Genomic DNA, 19621 nt, shown 5'->3' with positions numbered 1-19621 from the left:
GTAATTCTGAAGTGTTTTAGGGGGAAATTGTTTCAGGAATTTGTCCAGATTATTTACTTCAGATATTCAATGTCACCTAGGTGACAAGTCTGATTTCCCACGACTCTGTTCGAGGATGGAGCACAGTAAGTAGGCAGAATGTTGGACACCACTTAGGACAGATGCATGTTCTTTATTTCATCCCAGTGCTAAAACACACAGGTGACTGGTATTAACCTTGCCCCTCTCTACTTAGTAGCTCTCAGTCCTTATTTCTCATTCCATTTTCCCTTTTTTCCTTTCTTTATTTCAGTTATCCTATGCTGGGCATGTAATAAGCATAAGAAATATTTTAACTTCTTTTTCATTCATCTACCCCGTGCTAAATCCCCAACTTGACACTATAGCTTGATAATTTAATTTTTAAACTGAAAAGAGAAATAAAATAAAAGATCATGAAAGACATCTAATCTGTTCTGATTCTGTCTCCTTGCTCCTATCATGGACTAGAGTAGGAATGTGGCAGGGAATTATAGGAAATGCCAAAGAACAGGGTTTTAGGTATTGAGGTTGAGTGTGACAAGGGGATGAGGTTTGAGAAGCCAGCACAAATGGGCAAATATTTGCAAAGATTACATCTCTTACTGGTGATAGGAGAAAACAAATATCGACTTTCTTCATGGAACAGAGGAGTAGGCAGAACAGGATCGAGGAGCTACCAAACCTACCAAGGCAGTCTCAATTCTTAATCGCTGGACTGTATGGTAATTTGGGGTCCCCTACAAATGGGTGCAAGTAAGGCAGAGGAAAACCCTGATGACCTGAAGATTGAGAAGGCCAAGTGGGAACAATTGGGTTGCATTTCCTGTTTCTTAGGCCTATACCTGAAAAGAACAGAAGTTTGGAGGTAACAGATGAGATGTGCCCTGAGTCCTGGGCTCCTTTCAGACCACAGCCCTTAGGGACATGATTTGTATGTTTCTGGTTTCTCCCCTCTCCAGCTCACTCTGTTCCAGACATGCGTGGCCTCAGACTCAATCATGATGCTGATTGAGCTACTTCTTTGCTACTACCTGCACGCTGTGGATGCCATTTCATATGAAAACCAGACAAATGTCTTGATGCATCTTCCCTCATCCTTGGGATCCTGGCCACCTTCCTCAGACCGCTTGTCTTGCCAAATGCTGCTCCCAAAGTCCCTGCCTGGCTTCACCCACATGGCCCCTCTACCCAAGTTTCTGGTAAGCCTGCCACTGATGATCGCCCTGGAGGAAGCGGGCTGTCAGGCTGAGGTACAGGTCCTGCAGCTTCAGCTCTATCGCCAGGTGGGTGTAAATGCTACCCAGATCCTCATGAGACATCTTCAAGAGCTCGAGAAAAGCAGAAGCACAGGAAGGAGAGTGTCAGTGGATGCCCTGGCCTCTGCTCTGCAGCTGTTGGCCAGGGAGCAACCAGGCCCACAGAGGGCCCGACGAGCCATCTCTGTCAAGGACTCTGAACAGGAGCAGGAACAGGGTGTCTACAATACAGTCCAGCAGTTGCAGGTAGTGGGAACCTTCTACAACCTGGGCACAGCATTGTATTATGCTGCTCAGAACTGCCTGGACAAGGCCAAGGAACGAGGCCAAGATGGGGTCATAGATCTGGGTTATGATCTTCTGATGGCCATGGGTGGGCCCAAGGGACTACTGATCGGTATTGCACTTAAACCTGCAGTGAAGTTTGGGGTTCAACAGCTGATCCAGTATTACAGTGAGAAAGAGGCAAACACCCCTCCACCCGAGACCAGCAAAGAGGTCTTGGGGGACACCTTAGTTGCGAGTGACCTGGAAGAAACAACTACCATGGTCCCTTTCGTATCAGAACTAGTCAGTTCAGCACCTTTCTGGAGTTGGAACTTATTCAAGGGCTATGGCTTATAACCTGGGTATGGGAATCTTGGGGTATAAAAGAAGGTGGTAAACACAATTACTAGATCTCGTATTCTGACAAGCTCTGTGTGTGTTCAAAATCCAAATCTCTGATACATTATCAAGGAGAAAGGCAGTGCTGTTAAATGTAGGAACTTTAAAGTTTGCAGTTTGGCTGAGGACTTGGTTTTGAATCCAAGCTCCACTTGTTAGAGCTTCAGTGATCGCTGACTAGTAACTTAAATTCTTTCTCCAAACTCGGTTTTTAAGATTTCTAAAGTGAGGATGATTTTCACTTCAATGGGTTATGCGGACATTAAAAACGATACGTTGTACTAATGCTTAGCACGATACCATCAATAAACAGGTTTCTGTTGTTCTTGTTGTTGTCGTTACTTAAGCCCTCCCCTTCCTGTCCCAAAGTGTCGAAATTCCGTCTCGCTTCTTGGCATAGTGCCTCCAAGGTCCTGAGCTAGTCTCGGTTCTGGTCCTGTGGTGCGGGTTCTCGGAAATCAGCTGTTTCAGTCCTTGGCTATTCTATTCATTGGACTCCTCCCTCCGGAGGCCCGGGGCTCACTTGAGCTTTTCTACCAATCGCCGCGGCTGGAGGTGTGGTTTCGGCTCAGCTTGTCCCGCCCCGCGGAGAGGGAGGAGTTGTGCTGGCACCAATGAGCTCACAGCCTGGTGAAGAAACGGGCTGAATGGCAGCCAGTGTCCGGGTGCCCAGCTGGGAATGGCGAGTTTTGAGGTTCAGCAGCTCACAGAAGCTTGCGACAGGGGGCGGTCCCGAGAGGCGGGCCGAAGCCAAGGGCGTCGCAGGAGGTCCTGGTGCCGGAGCTCCCTCTGGGGACCGGAAGCCTGCACCGGAGCTACTGGAGGAAGCGGGGGCTGAGACCCTGACCAGGTACGATCCCTAAGAGGGCGCTCAGGGGTGAGGGTGGAGGCGCGAGTTTCTCCTTGTGAAGGGAGGCAGGCTCTGGTTGGGTACGCCCGGAAGGAGTCAAGACTCTGTCCCCAGGTTGAAATAGGAGCTGTCGCCTGCGCATCCTCCTGTCCAACTTAGGTCCCCAACCCCAAAGCCCACCTCCCCAAACACCCTGTAACTTCCAAGACCCGAAACCTGGCATTGTTGCACTGACTCAGTGTCTTAGCCAACGCTTTTACCTTCTGGTCTGTGTTATTTTTGATCCTAACCCCCCAAAAAACAATGCCTAAATGTATCATTATTTGTTAAAGTGTAAGGTATAGGAAGGTGAAACGATTTGCCTAAGGTCACATATAAAATGCAGTTCATTTCAGAATAGCTTGTTGAGCACGCAATATGTGCCTGAGAACATGACGGATAACTGGAGAAAAATGAATTTACAGTCCTTAACCTCGGTATTTGCAATGTATTTGGGAAGACCAGGTTTTCTGTTTTTGTTTTTCATATTTAAACCTCACGGTTTACTTGCCGCCTTGCTCTTTTAATGTCAGCCGATTAGTTCCTGGGGAATTGGGGCCTCGTCATTCGTTTTTTAAAAACAGTACAGGTATACCTGGGGGGAGGGTATAGCTCAGTGGTAGAAATGCGTTCCTAGCACGGAGGAGGTCCTGGGTTCAACTCCCAGTACCTGAAATTGAAAAAAATAAAAATACAAGTACATAGTTTAAAAAGTCAAGTTAACCCTAAAAGAATTAAAATGAAAAATAGGAGCCCCTGGCCAATCCTTTCCTTTCCCTGTTTCTACTTCCCAGAGGTAGAAAGGCATCTCATTATTATTAACTCTGGTAGAAAAGAATCTCTCCCACCCCAAGCATTTGATCTGTAATAAAGTCATGTGACCTCTTTTTAGACCACAGATGTGGGTGTTTATTCTTTTCTGTTAGGCTCAGGCTGCAAGAAGTTTTGATTTCCTAAACAGACAGATGGCAGTGGGCGGGGAAAGGTAGGCAAAGATTCTCCACCCAGCCTGCTTGGTGACAGGCAAAAGCCAGTTTTGAGTGAAAGTTCTCACAAAGTTGATAATCCACTTGAAGAATCAGAGATTGACTGAGGCCATAAAAATGTCAAAATCTTAGGAATTGAGATTAAATACCCTTGCACAGTATTTAAGCATCTTCTAGAATGGAGCTCCTCCTTCCAACATGGAGAGCAGTTTATAGGGTGTAACTTATGTTCAAGGAGGTTTTAGCCCCTGGCAAAGCCGTGGGGCCAGCAGGGATAATGCTGAAGTAAATACTTAGGACCAATCTTTAAACACTCCGGCATAAATGAATACAAACACAAACAGATAAATTTAAAATCAATTCATTGGGGGAGATAGATGAAATAAAGATGGTAGAAATATCATTAATGTTCGTTGAAGCTGGATGATGGGTACATGGATGATCCTTGTGCTAGTCCCTCTACTTTGTTGTGTTTGAAAATTACCACTGAAACAAAAAGGCCTACATATTGGAGCTCTTAAATAGTACTCCCTGGAAGAATGTGTACCAAACTGATAATACTGGTTACTTCCGGAGAGGAGGGGAAAGGACCAAGATTGGGGGTGGGTGGGGCAATCTAGACTAATTTTTCTTCTTACCTGTATAATTTAAAATTTTTTAATTTGTGGGGAGGGTTATGTGCGAACTCTCTGTATTTTCTGCTCAATTCTGTTGTGAACCTGAAACTGCTCTAAATGAATCAAGTCTATATAAAAATGTTTTTAGGGGAGGGGATAGCTCAGTGGTAGAGTGCCTACCTAGCATGCACAAGGTCCTGGTTTCAATCCCCAGTACCCCCACTTAAAAAATAAGTAATTATCTCCTCTCCTAAAAAAAAAAGGGAAAATTTTTTTTTAATTTGTAATAATAAACAGTCACGAGACTATGAATGATTTAGTCCAGCCAAATTTCCAATTGGAAACCTGCATCCTTCAGGCTCAGGCCCCAAATGGCGCAGTGGGAGATGCTGCAGAATCTTGACAGCCCATTTCAGGATCAGTTGCACCAGCTCTACTCTGATTGCCTCCTGCCGGTGGACATTCGGCAATACTTGGCTGTCTGGATTGAAGACCAGAACTGGTAAGGCCATTAGGTAGTTGAGGGGATGAGGAAAGTGATTTCTTTCTTCTGAGCCCCCAGGATCCTGGAGACATCAGGGGCAAAAAGGAGTTGGGAGGCCTCAAGATAGTAGAAACCCTGCAGAGATACTAATTCTTGTCCTTCCTGGTCCCCAGGCAGGAAGCTGCACTGGGCAATGATGATTCCAAGGCTAATATGCTATTCTTCCACTTCTTGGACCAACTGAACTATGAGTGTGGCCGCTGCAGCCAGGACTGTGAGCGTTTTTTGTTACAGCACAACTTGCGAAAATTCTGTCGGGACATTCAGGTATGTGGAGGAGCTGGGAATAACAAAGTAGGAATGGGAGCTGAGTGTAGAGGAGTACATTTTAGGGTATGGAACATGGAACAGGATCTGGAGGTTCAAAGGGATGGAGGAAGATCTGGGGAAAAGGGGACAGTGCCTCGACTTTGGAGATCACTGGCAGAGAGAAGAGCAGTCTAGGTGATCCTGTTGGGAGGAGGCTAGGGTTGGAGAGACCAGTAGTGAAAAGGGGTAGGGCTTGGGACCCTGAAGGAGAGGGAAATACTGAGGTCACTGTTGGGGAGGATCTAAGATGGTAGTTCATTGATGGCAGTTGAGTTAAATGAATCCTTTTTCTTTTCCTACTGCAGGCCTTTCCCCAGGGCCCTACCCAGTTGGCTGAGATGATCTTTAATCTCCTTCTGGAAGAGAAAAGAATTCTGACCCAGGCTCAGAGGGCTCAGAGGGCTCAGTTGGTGAGAGCAATTTGGTGGTGATGCTGAAAGCTCCTGGAGTAGAGAGGGACCATGCAAAAAACTCAGGAAATTTGTCTCAGAACAATATCACTCCACATCCTGTGATGTAATCTCCGGCCTGGATTTCAGGGATGAAAGGTCAGAGTTGAAATGTACTCAGAGCCTCTTATTTCAGGAGCAAGGAGAGCAAGCCCTTGAAGCACCCGGGGAGAGCCAGCAGCATGAGATTGAAACCCGGATCCTGGAATTAAGGACGATGATGGAGGTTGGTAGATGTGGCAAGAGCCAGGGTGGGCAGGGCTCAGCCTGCCTCTTTCCACGGGAGCAGCCTCATCTGGGTCTCATCTCCTCTGCAGAAGCTGGTGAAATCCATCAGCCAACTGAAAGACCAGCAAGATGTCTTCTGCTTCCGATATAAGACCCAGACCTCAGGTAGGAAGCACATAGAGGGATGGGAGAAAGGAGCCTACTGGGAGGTCAAGGGTGGAAGAGAGCAGCAGGGAAAAGCTTCAGTAGGCAACAGGCACCTTTGGCTATGTCTCACTGGTTGTGGTCCTGCTGTCGTGCCAAGCTAAAAGTGCCAGGGTACATTGTAGAGGTTGGGCTGGAGGTGTGGCTGAGGGACAGCTAATGAATGTTGGAGGAGATGCTTGGGAAGCTGCCTTAGCAGATTAAGTCAGCTTCTGGTTCTAGCAAGGCCATTCAGAATTCGCCCGAGGGCCCAGGTGTGCCTGTGCTCTTCTTGGTTCCCCTTCTTTTCTCTTCAAAATTCCCCTCTCCTGACTCCGATTGAGGTCTAGGTTGGGAAGGAGAGGGGGAGGAGCCTTAGGTCTGCACACTTTTCTCACTCCTGCTCCTGCCATCCAGCGAGGACACCCTCTTTGGACCCCCATCAGACCAGACAGCAGCAAATTCTGCAGGAAACTCTCAATGAACTGGACAAAAGGAGAAAGGTGGGAGGCAGAAGACAGAGGGAGTGGGCAGCAGGGAACTGGGGAAAATGAAGGATCTGGGAGCCCTGGCCTCCTAGCCTTGGCTTCTTTGTCTCTTCATCTTTAGTTAGATGGTGGAGGGTGATGGTGAGAGGTGCTCAGTACTCACTTTATGTCTTTCCTAGGAGGTGCTGGATGCCTCCAAAGCTCTGCTAGGCCGATTAACTACCCTGGTCGACCTGCTGCTGCCCAAGTTGGAGGAGTGGAAAGTCCAGCAGCAGAAAGCCTGCATTGGAGCCCCACTGGATGGAGGGTTGGAGCAGCTGGAGAAGTGGTGAGAGGCACCTCCCTCCCCTCATGCTTACCCAGCCCTAGTCTTAACTACCTCTCTGTGCTTTGTAGGTTATAACGCCCTGTATATGACAAGAGGTATTTCCCTCCTTAATCTCTGCTCCCTAGAATGATCCCTGCCCTTGTCTGGCTGCAGCTCTGCTCTTCATTCTCACCACCCAGGCAGCATGGAGCCCAGTCTTTGCTTGGAGAAAGTAATGGACTGATCCACAGTCTGATTTCTACTTCCTGTTTAATCATCCGAGAAATATCTTTTTACTTTTTTTTCAGCAAAATGAATATAAAGCCAAAAACAGAAAAAGAAAAGAAAAGAAGGAAGATTATCTATTACTTTAATATCCAGGTGTAGCTACTATAATATTATTAAACAAAAATAGAATCATACTGTTCATACCATTTTGAGACCTGTATGTTTGTTTGTTTTTAACTTAGCAGTATATTGTATTTACTCATGTTACTTTTTTTTATTTTTACTTTTTGGGAAGAGGGGGTCATTAAGTTTATTTATATATTTTTTTAATGGAGGTACTGGGGTTTGAACCCAGGACCTCGTGCATGCTAAGCATGCACTTTACCACTGAGCTAGATCCTCCCCACCATCTGTGTTACTTTTAATGGCTGCATCATAGTTCCCTACGTGGAAGTAACATAATTTAATTAATGAGCTCCTATATTTTGACATTTAGATTGTTTTTAATTTCTTGCTATTGTTTTCCAGCAAACTCTTTATTTTAAATTAATTTTATTGTGGTGTAGAAAAAATAACTAATGTGTCCTTCAACATATTCCAGAAATACCTAGTTAAATATTTTCTCGTGAGAAAATTCATTATAATTTAAACTATTAAAAATATACCACAACAGTTCAGGTAAATTGAAAACAGATGAATAGGGCTTAGGGTACAGGATAAGTATTTACATTACAGTTGCATCTATATTCACTATCTTCTACAGGTGTTGGCAAACTATGGCCTGTGAATGATTTCTTACTATTTTAAACAGTGCTGTAATAAGTAACCTCATAGCTACATCTTTCTTTACATCCCTAGTTATTTCTGTAATGTAAGTTACCAGAAGTAGTATTCCTGGGTTAAAGTATATACCTTTTTATGTTGGTGGTGGTGGTGCTGTCATTGTGTTGTTTCTTTGTTTCATTGTTTTTAATACAAAGGTTTCTTGCTTTTTCTGATCATAAATATAATGCAAACCAGTTGAAAAATTTTCAGACAACTTAAAAGGTAAAAAAAGTAAAAATTCCCCATCTGCATAATCTGATTGTGCAGAGGTACCCACAATTAATGCTTTTGAATACATTTTTCCAGATTTACCCTATGCATATATACAAATACACATCTATTTTAGACAGAAGTCAAATTATATCATATATGTACTATCCTGTAATTGTTTTTAATTTAATATTCTTGGACATTTTTTAATGTTAAAAATTTGAGCCTGTATCATTGTTTTTAATGGTTGCATAGTATTCCATCATGTGAATATGCCATAATTTATATTCCCAATATCAATTGTTTCTAATTTTGCTATTACAAATAACAAAACTATGAACTTCCTTGTACATTTATCTTTGTCCATTTGTCTGATTATTTCTTTCAGATATATCTTAGAAATGGAATACTCCAAAATGTATGCACACTTTTTGAGGCTTTAAAAAAAAATAGTTCCAAACTGCTATCTCTGTCTGTTTGCTTATATATAGTGGATGATTCTTTTCCTGTCACCACGTTGCCCAATATTTTTTTTTTCATTATAGGGAAAGTAAAATACAGAAGTTAAAAGTGTGGATTGTGCAGCCAGACTGCCTGGGATCACATACAACTTTATCCCTTACTAGTTTTAAGTCACTTAATCATTCTGTGCCTTAGCTTTATCATCTGTAAAATGGGGATAATAATAGTACCTATCTCATGGGATAGTTGTAAGGATTAAATTCATGAATATGTACAAAGCACTCAGAATAAGTAGTACATATCAAGCATCATATGAAAGTTAGGTTTATTATGTTAATAAATCTCTTAGCAGTTTTATATGTAAAAATAGCTTCAATTTTCATTTCTTGGATTATGAACCATGTTGAATAATCTTTCATTTGCTTCCTGGGTTACGTTTTCGTCTCAATTTCTGACTCTCCCCATAGTTAAAGAAGAGCTCCTGAAGTCTGTTTGGGGGTTCTGGGACACCCATGGGCTCTCTCTCCCTTGGATTCTGTCACCCAGGTTCACGGCTGGAGCAAAGCTGTTGTTTCACCTGAGGCAGCTGCTGAAGGAGCTGAAGGGGTTGAGTGGCATGGTTAGCTATCAGGACGACCCTCTGAAGAATGGGGTGGACCTGAGGAAGGCCCAGGTCACAGAGCTGCTGCAGCGTCTGCTCCACAGGTCTAGAGGCCAGGGAGGGACTTGAGGGAGGCCAGAGGGAAGGAATCAGGGGAGCCACCCTTACAGATACTGACCTACGTGTATTCTCGCCACATCTCTCTCCCCAGAGCGTTGGTAGTGGAAACCCAGCCTTGTATGCCTCAAACTCCCCATCGACCCCTCATCCTCAAGACGGGGAGCAAGTTCACTGTCCGAACAAGGTTGGCATTCCAGAACTCACCCCTGTTTCCTTTTTCTAGCCCCGGCACTGTTTGCTTTCTGGCTTTACAAATCTTCCTACCCTTGGGTGTTTCTTTTCTCTTTTCTCTTCAATCCACTTACCTTTTCCATTCTCTTCCCTTATCTTTTTCAAATATCTGGTCTATCCAGGAGATTGAGGTTGTCCACTTTCTCCCATCTACCTCCCTCCCCCGCAGGCTGCTGGTGAGACTCCAGGAAGGCAATGAGTCTCTGACCGCGGAAGTCTCCATTGACAGGTAAGTTGGGGTGGGTGAAGGGTGGGACTAAAGGGTGGCCAGGACATGGGGTGGTGGGTTGGAGGAGACCCCTACTCTCCACAACAGGGCTCGAGGGATGTTCTCCCCCTTCCATTCCTGCCTCATAGAAATAACTCATCCTTTTTGTTGAGCGCTTACTGTGTGACACACAGCTTGTCCACTACTCAATTTAGTTGTCACAGGAACCCCATGTGTTAGGTATTATCAATGCACCATTCAAATGAGGAAACAAATTCAGAGAATTTGTGTTTCTAGCGCAAGGCCATATAGCTAGTGAGCTGCAGGTTTGGGTTTGAACCCAGGTCTTTCTGATCCCCATAATCAAATTCCTAACTTCTATACTATTTTGCTACCATTGATTTTTTTTTTGTATTTTTTTTCAGGAATCCTCCCGAATCACAAGGGTAGGTGCCTGACAGGAACGCTGCCTGCAAACATTTGTGTACTGCATGACCTGCACAACCACATGTGGCAGCCCTGATGGGGGCACAAACAAGGAGGAGGTTGATTTCGGGTGGTGTGTGGACAGAGGGAGGAGGGGAGATCTGAAATGAAGTGGAGCTTTTGTTGTTTTCCTGCTGAGTTTTTAGAGTAACTCCACTCCTGACCTCCATATATCTTCTTCCTCCTGCAATAGCTTCCGGAAGTTCAACATTCTGACCTCAAAACAGAAAACTTTGACCCCCGAGAAAGGGCAGAGTCAGGGCTTAATTTGGGACTTCAACTATCTGGTAAGAAGGGATGGAATCTTAAGCTTCTAGTCCAATGGAACAGGCTGGGAGAAGTTCCCAGGCCTTGGGAAGTCCTGAGGGTACCAGCAAGGGTTCCAGGGGCCCTGGGGTCCCACTCAAGGATTCCCTCTCCTTCCCCTCAACTCACAGAATCTGATGGAGCAGCGTTCAGGTGGTTCAGGAAAGGGCAGCAATAAGGTGAGGCCTGGACAGATGGTTGGGGGGCAGGAGGAATTTGCCAAAGGGCTCTCTGATCACTGTATCTTGGGCTGTCCCAGGGGCCACTGGGCGTGACAGAGGAACTGCACATTATCAGCTTCACAGTCAAATACACCTATCAGGGTCTGAAGCAGGAACTGAAAGTAAGTGAAAATGAAACACACTGGGGGGAAAGCATAAGGAGGGGTGAAGCAGAAACCTCTTAGGGTGGGGTATTACCTGGCCCTTACCAAATGTCTGCAGCTGGAAGCATTACATCCCTCTTCTGTGATTCCTATCTCCTCCCCAGACGGACACCCTCCCTGTGGTGATTATTTCTAACATGAACCAACTCTCAATTGCTTGGGCTTCAGTTCTGTGGTTCAATCTGCTCAGCTCAGACCCCCAGGTAGGAGATGGGGCCAACAGGTGAAGGGTGGCCAAGAGGGGAGTTGAAGTGGGGCATGAGGGCACTGCTTCTGAGCCAGCCTGTCCCTCCCGCCTCTGCAGAATCAGCTGTTCTTCTCCGGCCCCCCCAAGGCCCCCTGGAGCTTGCTGGGCCCCGCTCTTAGCTGGCAGTTCTCCTCCTACATTGGCCGAGGCCTCGACCCAGACCAGCTCGGCATGCTGAGGGATAAGCTGTTTGGTACAAACATTCTCCTTTTCTCTCAGCCTTTCCACAGCCTTAGTGCCCCCACCCTCCTTCCTATCTGCCTCCTCCCGTCATCTGAACTGTCTGTCTGCACACAGGGCATCACTCCAGGACTGAGGATGCATTTTTGTCCTGGGCTGACTTCACTAAGGTAACTCCCTGCATCCTGTGCAGCTAGACCCTGACGCCCCATCCAGTTACTAGCCCTTCCTTTCACCAGGAGCAACTCCACATTTCTTCCCGTCTTTCCCTTCCTCCTTCAGCGAGAGAGCCCCCCTGGCAAGCTACCGTTCTGGACGTGGCTTGACAAGATTCTGGACCTGGTCCATGACCACCTGAAGGATCTCTGGAAAGATGGGTAAGGCCTTAGGCCTCTCTCCACCTGCCCCGCCGCCCCCACCCTTCTCAAGGCCCAGGTGCCTTTCTGGGCTTGAGAGTGGACTCTGTGCGCCCTCATGTGGCAAATAGGGGGAGAAAGCAAAAACTGGTGCAAGGTCACACTCCACCACGTTTGCAATAATAGTCTCGTAGCCAGCATTAGTCAAGCATGCACTGTGTTCCAGAGCCTGCTGAGTGCTCTTTCTGAATTCTGTCACATAATTCTTACAACCCTGCTGAGTGATGGGTGTTGCCACCCTCAAGTGAGGAAATGAAGGCTCAGAGACGTTAAATGACTCATGCAAGGGGCAGAGTTGGGATTTGAACTCAGGCCTCTCTGACCCTAAGCCTATGCTCTTTCCTCCACACTGCCTGCTCATTTGTGTGGCACTCTGCCTTTTACAAGATGCTTTTCGCTGTGTGACCTCGCTGAATCTTCACACCTCTTCCAACCCTGGGAGATGGATGTTGTCAGGAAAGCTAAGTGACTTGGCCAACATGGAAAAGTTTGTAACAGTTTGGCAGTGCCAGGGCCAAAACCTGGCACCCTTTCCCTGTACAAGGGGAGCAGAGAGACAAGAGGGCCTCACAGCTGCTCTCTGTGCTGCAGACGCATCATGGGCTTTGTGAGCCGAAGCCAGGAGCGCCGGCTGCTGAAGAAGACCATCTCTGGCACCTTTCTGCTGCGCTTCAGTGAAACATCGGAAGGGGGCATTACCTGCTCCTGGGTGGAGCACCAAGATGATGGTCAGCTGCTCTGCCCTGCCATTCCCACAGCCTCTCCCTTCGGCCTCGCTGCCTGCCCTTGGCTTCCCTGGCTCTGTCCTGAATCCCTTGGCAGGTTTGGGGTTGGGGAGCCTCTTCCCTCAAGCCTGCTTGTTCCTATATCCACTCTCCAGATAAGGTGCTCATATACTCTGTGCAGCCCTTCACCAAGGAGGTGCTGCAGTCACTCCCGCTGACCAAAATCATCAGCCACTACCAGCTGCTCACCGAGGAGAACATACCTGAGAACCCACTACGCTTCCTCTACCCCAGAATCCCCCGGGATGAGGCTTTTGGCTGCTACCAACAGGAGAAAGGTGAGGATCATTGATATGCGTCACTGGAAGATTGCAGAGATTCACAGGCATCCACAAATCCAACTCCATCCTTCCAACGTGGAAAAACCGATTTCCAGAGAAATTAAAGGATTTGTCCATGGGACACTGCTAGTTAGCTGGGAGACGTGACTGTCAGGACTGTCTGCACTGGGGGACCCAGGGGCTATGTGCCCAATCCACTGACCTCCCCCTCCTCCTGTGTCTGTTCCCCACAGTTAATCTCCAGGAACGGAATAAATACCTGAAGCATAAGCTCATTGTGGTCTCTAACAGGTGAGCTATGAACTCTTCACCCATCCTCCCTAACCCTCTTTGGCTCATAGAGTGACCCAAACCTGCCCAGTTCCTGTCTCTCCAGCCTTCTCTCCTACTGACCCATACTCTCCAACCCTCTAGGTTTTTTCCTGGTCTTCTGGTCTCTCTCCTCTCTATGTTCCTGCTGCCATCCTTAGGTTGTCTCTGCAAGGGTTCTCTGATAATAATGGTCCTGATCGGCAGGGGGTTGGGGGCGGGGGGTATAGCTCAGTGGTAGAGTGAATGCCTAGCATGCACAATAAGGTCCTGAGCTCAATCTCCAGTACCCACATTTTAAAAAATGGTCATCATCACTGCTGTTAATGGGCACTTACTTGATGCCAAGCATGGTACTAGATTTTTTTAGAACATTTTTTTCATTTAATCCATATGGGAACCCATCTGAGTCAGTAATGATAACAGCCACATTTAATGAAAGTTTACTATGTGCCAGGCACTGGGCTAAATGCTTTGTGTTCATTTTCTCATTTATTGAATCTTCTTAATAGTCCTATGAGGCAGAAGACACTGTTATTAACTGTTTTCATCTGAGAAACCTGAGGTTTAGTGCGTTGAAGTGGCATGTCCAAGGTACATGGCTAATCAGTGATCCAGGTCTGTCAATTTCCAAAGCCCTGCTTTTAACCATCATGCTGCCTCTCAAGTACTATGAGGTATTGTTCCCTTTTTACAGATGATAAATCTGAGGCTCAGAGAGGTTAGGTCACTTTGCCTAACGTCACCAAACTAGTAAATAATATGATTTAAATTCTGGTAAGCCTAACTCCAAAGCCGGGGCTCTTAAGCCATCTGCTCTGTTGCCTTTTTCGACTAGAGAGATAGCCTCTGCTTGCTCTACCATTCTCCACTTCACCTAAACCACTGAGCCCTGCTTCTCTCTGTACTGGGGTGTCTAGACAGGTGGATGAGCTGCAGCAACCGCCAGAGCTGAAGTTGGAGCCAGAACTGGAGTCATTGGAGTTGGATCTGGGGCTGGTACCAGGGACAGAGTCAGGGCTGGGCCTGGACTTGGAGCCGCTGCTGGAGACAGGGCTGGATCTGGGGCCAGCCCTGGAGTCCCCTCTGGAGCCCGTGTTGGAGCCCACACTAAATGAGGTGTCCCAGAGCGTCCCAGAGCCAAGCCCAGGACCCAGACTGAAAGAGGAGCCTCTTCTAGCGCGTATTTCACAGCCAGTGCCAGAGCCGGATTTGCCCCACGATCTGAGACACTTGAACACTGAGGAAATGGAAAGTAAGTGATGAGGGGGAGGGTATAGTTCAGGGGTAGAGTGCATGCTTAGATGCTTAGCATGCATGAGGTTCTAGAGTCAATCCCCAGTACCTCCATTAAATATAGACAGACAAACAAACAAACCTAATTATTCCCCCCCCACCACCAAAAAACCCAGAAACTAAGTGATGAGATGCGGCTAGGGAAGAGGGGACACATTCCCTTTCCCATCTCCCCTCCCTCACCCATTACAGAAAAAGGCTGTGCTCTAAGCTCCTTATTGGAGAAAGGCTTATTTCCCTGGGGTTGCTTTTATTAGGAAATGTACATGCCTCCCCTTGCCCGACCTCTCAGGCCAGGCCTCTGCTGCCTTCCCCCCACCCCCCTTTTTTCCTGCTGGTTTGGGAACTCCTTGCCTAAGATCAGGGCCTGACTTTTTCTCTGGACTATCTAGTCTTCAGAAACAGTATGAAGATTGATGAAATCATGCCAAATGGTGACCCACTGTTGGCGAGCCAGAACAACATGGACGAAACTTACATCTTCCAATCCAGCCATTTCTACACGGATGGGCCCCTGATTCCTTCTGACTACTAGGAACTACGTTTCTTCTGTTATTTCCATATGTTTTGCCTATCCTACCCCTCACATCATGAGGATGTGAAATCAGGCATGTGCCCCTTCAAAGCTGGATTAACCCTGGGATTTGGAATGAGAGGTGGAAGCATAATATGGGTAAGAAAGAGTCACCAATGAATCAGAACAGATGTTGGCCATAGTTCCAAGGATCCTGGAGGCTGCCTGCTGTGCTGGGAGGTATAGGGATTCGGGGGCAGGCCAGGACAGTTCAGAGGTACTTGGAGGGCTCAGGGCAGTGGCTTTTTAGTACAGAAGGATTTCAACATTTTTGTAGCTGATAAGGCTAACCTGGTGCACACTTCATCTTCCTGGGATGCCCTTTCTGCTCAGAACTTCTGATCCTGTAGTGATTGGGACTACTGTCTTTGGTGAAATATATACTCTTGGCTAAGAAAGCAGGGAAGGAAACCCTGGGTCAGGGAGCAAGAGGGCCACACTTCGGAGCCCTGCTTCCTAATCACAACCTTCTGTGATCTCATTCAACTTGCTTAGCCATATAGGGATTAAGGCCAAAAAGATCCCATTTACTCTACATCCCAGGGAGTCATGAGGAAAGATCCCTCTCCACCATAGCCCTGCAGAGTAGAAGGCTATATTTTGTAGTGCTTTGGCCCTGTTTTTCCATTTTTTCTTTTTCCCAACAAGCCTAGAAAGTAGACTCAGCTATCCACATAAATAAGTCTTTATTGAAAAAAGTACATAATTCATTATAAATATAATAAATAATCCTCCTCCCCAAACCACTACGAGGATAAATAATCCCCAAATTTCCCTTCCCATGTAATAAATATTCAACCTTGTCCTAAGGCAGCATCGTAAGTCAGTCAGTATTGGTAATTTTTCAACAGAGCAAGTCCCCATAAAATTACTAAACTGATTAACTTGTGGGCTCACAGGTGTCTAAGCTGATAGATTCGTTGTAGCATTGCTGAGCCATGGAGGTCTGGGTGCCACCCTTAAGCTGTTGGATTTAGGGGCTCAGGGTTGCTGCTCCATGGGCAAAGACCCGGGCAGCTACAGCCACAAAGGCCTGGAGGCTGCGAAGGATCTTGAGGCGGAGAAGAAGACGCTGCCACGGCTGGCTGGGACTGGGGCTTGGAGTCTGCTCAGTCTCCCAGTGGTGACCCTCAGGCTGAAATGACACAGGACACAATCAGAGAGGATTCTAGATCCTTCAACCCCCAGGCCCTGACACCTGCAAGCCCTCCCCACCCCAGATCCCTAGCTCATACCTGCAAGAGTTGCCTGAGGCCCAGCAAAGAGGCATGAAGCTGGCCCACAGGGCCATGGGGGAGCAGAGAAGCCTCCCCGGTGAAAATGTCTGAGCCCAGCAGCTTCTCGTAAAAGACCAGGCCTTGGTGGATCCTTTGCAAGCAGGACTGGACAGAAAAGAAAGCCATGAAAAACACCAGATACCTTCTAATCACTCTATTTACCGAAGACCCATCTGATGTTTGCCATTCTTAGGCATGGTTGACACCTGAATATTTGCGTCCTCACAGAATTCATATGACCCCCAGCATGATGGCATTAGGAGTTTGGACCTTTGGGAGATAATTAGGTCATGAGAATGGAGCCCTCATGAATTGGATTATTGCTCTTATACAAGAGACCCACAGAACTCCCTAATCCCTTCCACAATGTGAGGATACATGAAGTCTGCAACCTGGAAGAGGGCTCTCACTCAGCCATGCAGGTACCCTGATCTCAGACTTTCAGTCTCTAGAACTGTGAGAAATAAATGTCTCTTGTTTATAAATTACGCAGTCTGTGGTTGGTGGTTATGGAAGGCTGAATGGACAAGGACAAATACAACTTTTACAAATTCACCATGGTGTCCAGTTCTGTCCCCAGTCCCCTCTTCCTTGTGGCTCAGCCTCATCTTAGTACCTGACTGTTGTCCCTGAGTCCTTGGGGATCACAGCCATCCTCACACTGGATATGGGGGACACCATTTGTAGTTTCATCTTCTCCCTCTTCTCTTGGTAGATCCTGGAATGGAGGAGGGGGTAGAAGAATGAAGAAATAAGTACTTTCAAACCCCACCTGGATTCTCAGGCCCTGACTCCCCCTGGAACCCAACCCCCTTGTCCTCTTTTACCCCTTGATGGCCTTCAACCCTCCAGCTTCCACCCCAGGCCACAGTCTTCCACTGCAGCCTTGGAGAGTTTGGATGGGCTCCTGTTTGGTCCCAGAGGCTGCCACTCACCACATGTCCCATTGGCAGATGTGCACTCCAGGCCAGCGTGCAGAGCTGCTGTGAGAGCTGCTGGCCCTGAACCCAGGCAGGGCTGTTGCCCTCCGGCACAGCCCGGCCCTGAGTGGTCCAGGGCAGCACCAGCAGCAGCAGCATCACAGCTCTGCTTCCCAACATCTTGTTGCCTGCTTCTCGAATCTGGCTGGCTCCGTGCCTTGCAGTCCCTGTGGAATCTCTGTCCACTTCCCCTTGCTCTGAGCCTGATTCTCTCTGTTCTGTGTGTCTCTGGTTTGGTTCCCTCTGTTGTGCACCAAGTTTCTGAGCTGCTTCCTGTAGATTTTCTCCCCTTGTCTGAGTCTCTTTTTAAGATCCCTGCATTGTAAGACCCGCCCTTTATACTAGCAGGTGACTCACAGCAGGTGGGATTCCCCTCCCTGCATCATCCCTCTCCTTGGGGAGCCCAGGTATGCAGCCTCAGCCCAGGGGAAATGAGTCGTGTGGTTGCTGTGGCTGGAGGCCTGGGATGAGACTTATGTGTAATGCTCTCCAGGAATCGAAGTGGCTGCGGGGGGGGGGGGGGTTGGAGTAATGAATATTTAAATGAATTAAGTCTCAAGTTCCTTCCTGTTTAACCTTTCCCTCATCTTTTTGCCTCTCAAAGCTATATTCTCCCTCCCTTCAAACCAGCTCTGATTTCCTCACCTCCTCCTGCCTGAGTTAAAAACCAAAAGAGAAGCATTCATTTATCTCACAATAGAATGGCAAGTTCAGTTTGGAATGAAGTTTGGTTCCCACCTGATGCCCTCAACCTAAGAATAAAGGGGCTTCTTTTTCTCTGTTGGAAGCGTTTTTTCCACTAGGAGAGAATGTATAAGAAAACACTTTGCGAACTGGGAAGCCACATAAGTTCAGCATAAGGTATTATTGCTCCCTCACTTCAGGTCTCGCTCTGGAGGCTAGAGAGCTGCTGGAGAGAGAGCTGTGGCTAAGAACCAACTGATTCTTCAGCCTTCGTGGCTCAAGTGTCATGGGCTCTGTGGGATTCAGGTGATTTTGGGGGGGTGGGGAACACCAGTGTAAGCAAAGGCTAGAAATCCAACTTAGATATTTCAGCACCCAGTCCCTTCCCCATGGCTAGGAAGTCAGGGAGTTCTGCGTAGTTGAAGGTGCACAGTGTCAATGACTCTGGCTGGTCCTTCAGCCTGTTGCATCCATGGGTAAAATCCGCTGACACTGATTTCATCACCATCCCTGATGCAACATTCAGTGAAACATCTGAGAGTGTGAGGTCGGGTGTGGGAGTGGAGGGTGGTCCAAATCTGGGACTGCCCCAACCCCAGTGGAGGGTCCCAGGACAATTTGGACGTCAGAATGAGGCCATGAATGACCACACAGATGGCTCCCAAAGCCTTCCCAAGAGGTTGACCCTTTTTCTCCGAGAAATTTACCCTTGATAGAAAAGTCTTCCTTCCCTTAGGACTATGTAAAACTGCCCAATGAAACTTCTGATTCAAATATGACTCTGTGGTAAATCCACTCTTTGGATAAACATTTCCAGCATTAGAGAGGTTATCTCAGTTTGAGTGAGAAATGGTTTGCCTCTTCTTACATTGGTGGATACACACGGAATAAAGACCTTGGAGGTGGGGTGTGGGAGGGGGAAGGGGAGATCACCTCACTTTTGTATAATGTCTTCCATGCTTTTACCACCTCTGGTTCTCATTCTGGGAGCCCTTTAGGATAGGAGATGGAAGGTGAAAAGGAGGAGGAGGAAGTGGAGCCCTGGGGGATGGGATGAGAGGGACAAGGGTGAGTTGGAGGCACGGGGCTTTGTTTCACTTCCTGGTGCTTCGGGAGCTGGGTAGGAAGCAAGAGTGGTGGGGCGACTGTGGGACTGTTGTGTGACAGGAACTACTTCCAGGACTAGATCTGACCTGAAGCTGCAAGGAGACCTTGACGTCAGCAGGACCGCAACCGTTATGCAAATTACATTGACAAGACACTCCCATGCAGGCCTTTCCAGTTGGATACCCAGATGCTAAATCCAGCTGAAGTTTCCCCAGGTGGTTAAAATTATGGCTTATACCCAACTCTCACTTTATGCCAAGTACTTGATTTAAGCACTTTTCACGTATTAACCCATTTAATTTTCACAACCACCCAATGAGATAGGTACTATTATTATCCCCATATTACAGATGAGGAAATTGAGATGCAGAGATAAGCAACTTGCTCAAGATCACAGAGTTACTAAGTGGCCAAAATTGTACTGCAGATTTCAGAACCTGCATTCTTGGTCATTCCATTATATTGGACTCTGTAAGGCAA

General features: G+C 47.1%; 3 protein-coding genes across 3 annotated transcripts; 2 read left to right on the top strand and 1 right to left on the bottom strand.

The window, feature by feature from the left end:
• Nucleotides 1-658: 658 nt before the first annotated feature.
• Nucleotides 659-1901, top strand: LOC140700071 (apolipoprotein F-like). The gene is given in 3 exon segments (XM_072972656.1): nucleotides 659-743; nucleotides 981-1015; nucleotides 1017-1901. Coding segments are annotated over 3 exon segments (1005 nt in total).
• Nucleotides 1902-2617: 716 nt separating this feature from the next.
• LOC102545696 (signal transducer and activator of transcription 2) lies at nucleotides 2618-16858 on the top strand. Its single transcript, XM_006218585.4, has 24 exons — nucleotides 2618-2793; nucleotides 4794-4937; nucleotides 5093-5246; nucleotides 5594-5698; nucleotides 5874-5963; nucleotides 6055-6130; nucleotides 6566-6651; nucleotides 6816-6964; nucleotides 9215-9373; nucleotides 9481-9573; nucleotides 9790-9849; nucleotides 10254-10274; nucleotides 10508-10601; nucleotides 10752-10799; nucleotides 10880-10963; nucleotides 11110-11208; nucleotides 11310-11445; nucleotides 11550-11602; nucleotides 11715-11809; nucleotides 12440-12576; nucleotides 12729-12911; nucleotides 13148-13205; nucleotides 14144-14478; nucleotides 14912-16858. The coding sequence occupies exons 2-24, from the start codon at nucleotides 4807-4809 to the stop codon at nucleotides 15052-15054; spliced, it is 2589 nt and encodes an 862-aa protein (XP_006218647.1). The 5' UTR covers nucleotides 2618-2793; nucleotides 4794-4806; the 3' UTR covers nucleotides 15055-16858.
• On the bottom strand, nucleotides 16067-18119 carry LOC102524771 (interleukin-23 subunit alpha). The gene is made up of 4 exons (XM_006218588.4): nucleotides 17306-18119; nucleotides 16987-17088; nucleotides 16329-16475; nucleotides 16067-16228 (listed from the first exon to the last, which is right to left on the bottom strand). The coding sequence occupies exons 1-4, from the start codon at nucleotides 17468-17470 to the stop codon at nucleotides 16067-16069; spliced, it is 576 nt and encodes a 191-aa protein (XP_006218650.1). The 5' UTR covers nucleotides 17471-18119.
• Between the last annotated feature and the right edge of the window lie 1502 nt (nucleotides 18120-19621).

The sequence above is a fragment of the Vicugna pacos genome, chromosome 12 (assembly GCF_048564905.1).
Source record: "Vicugna pacos chromosome 12, VicPac4, whole genome shotgun sequence".
Classification (NCBI taxonomy): domain Eukaryota; kingdom Metazoa; phylum Chordata; class Mammalia; order Artiodactyla; family Camelidae; genus Vicugna; species Vicugna pacos.
This window is presented reverse-complemented; position numbering and strand designations above follow the sequence as displayed.

Excerpts from the sequence above, each read along its gene's own strand:
- LOC102524771 (XM_006218588.4), bottom strand. The coding sequence starts at position 17,470 with ATGTTGGGAAGCAGAGCTGTGATGCTGCTGCTGCTGGTGCTGCCCTGG. Across the intron at positions 16,476-16,986 it reads GACTCAGGGACAACAGTCAG|TCCTGCTTGCAAAGGATCCA; the intron begins GTACTAAGATGA and ends TTTTCTGTCCAG. Across the intron at positions 16,229-16,328 it reads GCCTCAGGCAACTCTTGCAG|CCTGAGGGTCACCACTGGGA; the intron begins GTATGAGCTAGG and ends GTGTCATTTCAG.
- LOC102545696 (XM_006218585.4), top strand. The coding sequence starts at position 4,807 with ATGGCGCAGTGGGAGATGCTGCAGAATCTTGACAGCCCATTTCAGGAT. Across the intron at positions 5,699-5,873 it reads GGGCTCAGAGGGCTCAGTTG|GAGCAAGGAGAGCAAGCCCT; the intron begins GTGAGAGCAATT and ends CTCTTATTTCAG. Across the intron at positions 12,577-12,728 it reads GGTGGAGCACCAAGATGATG|ATAAGGTGCTCATATACTCT; the intron begins GTCAGCTGCTCT and ends TCCACTCTCCAG.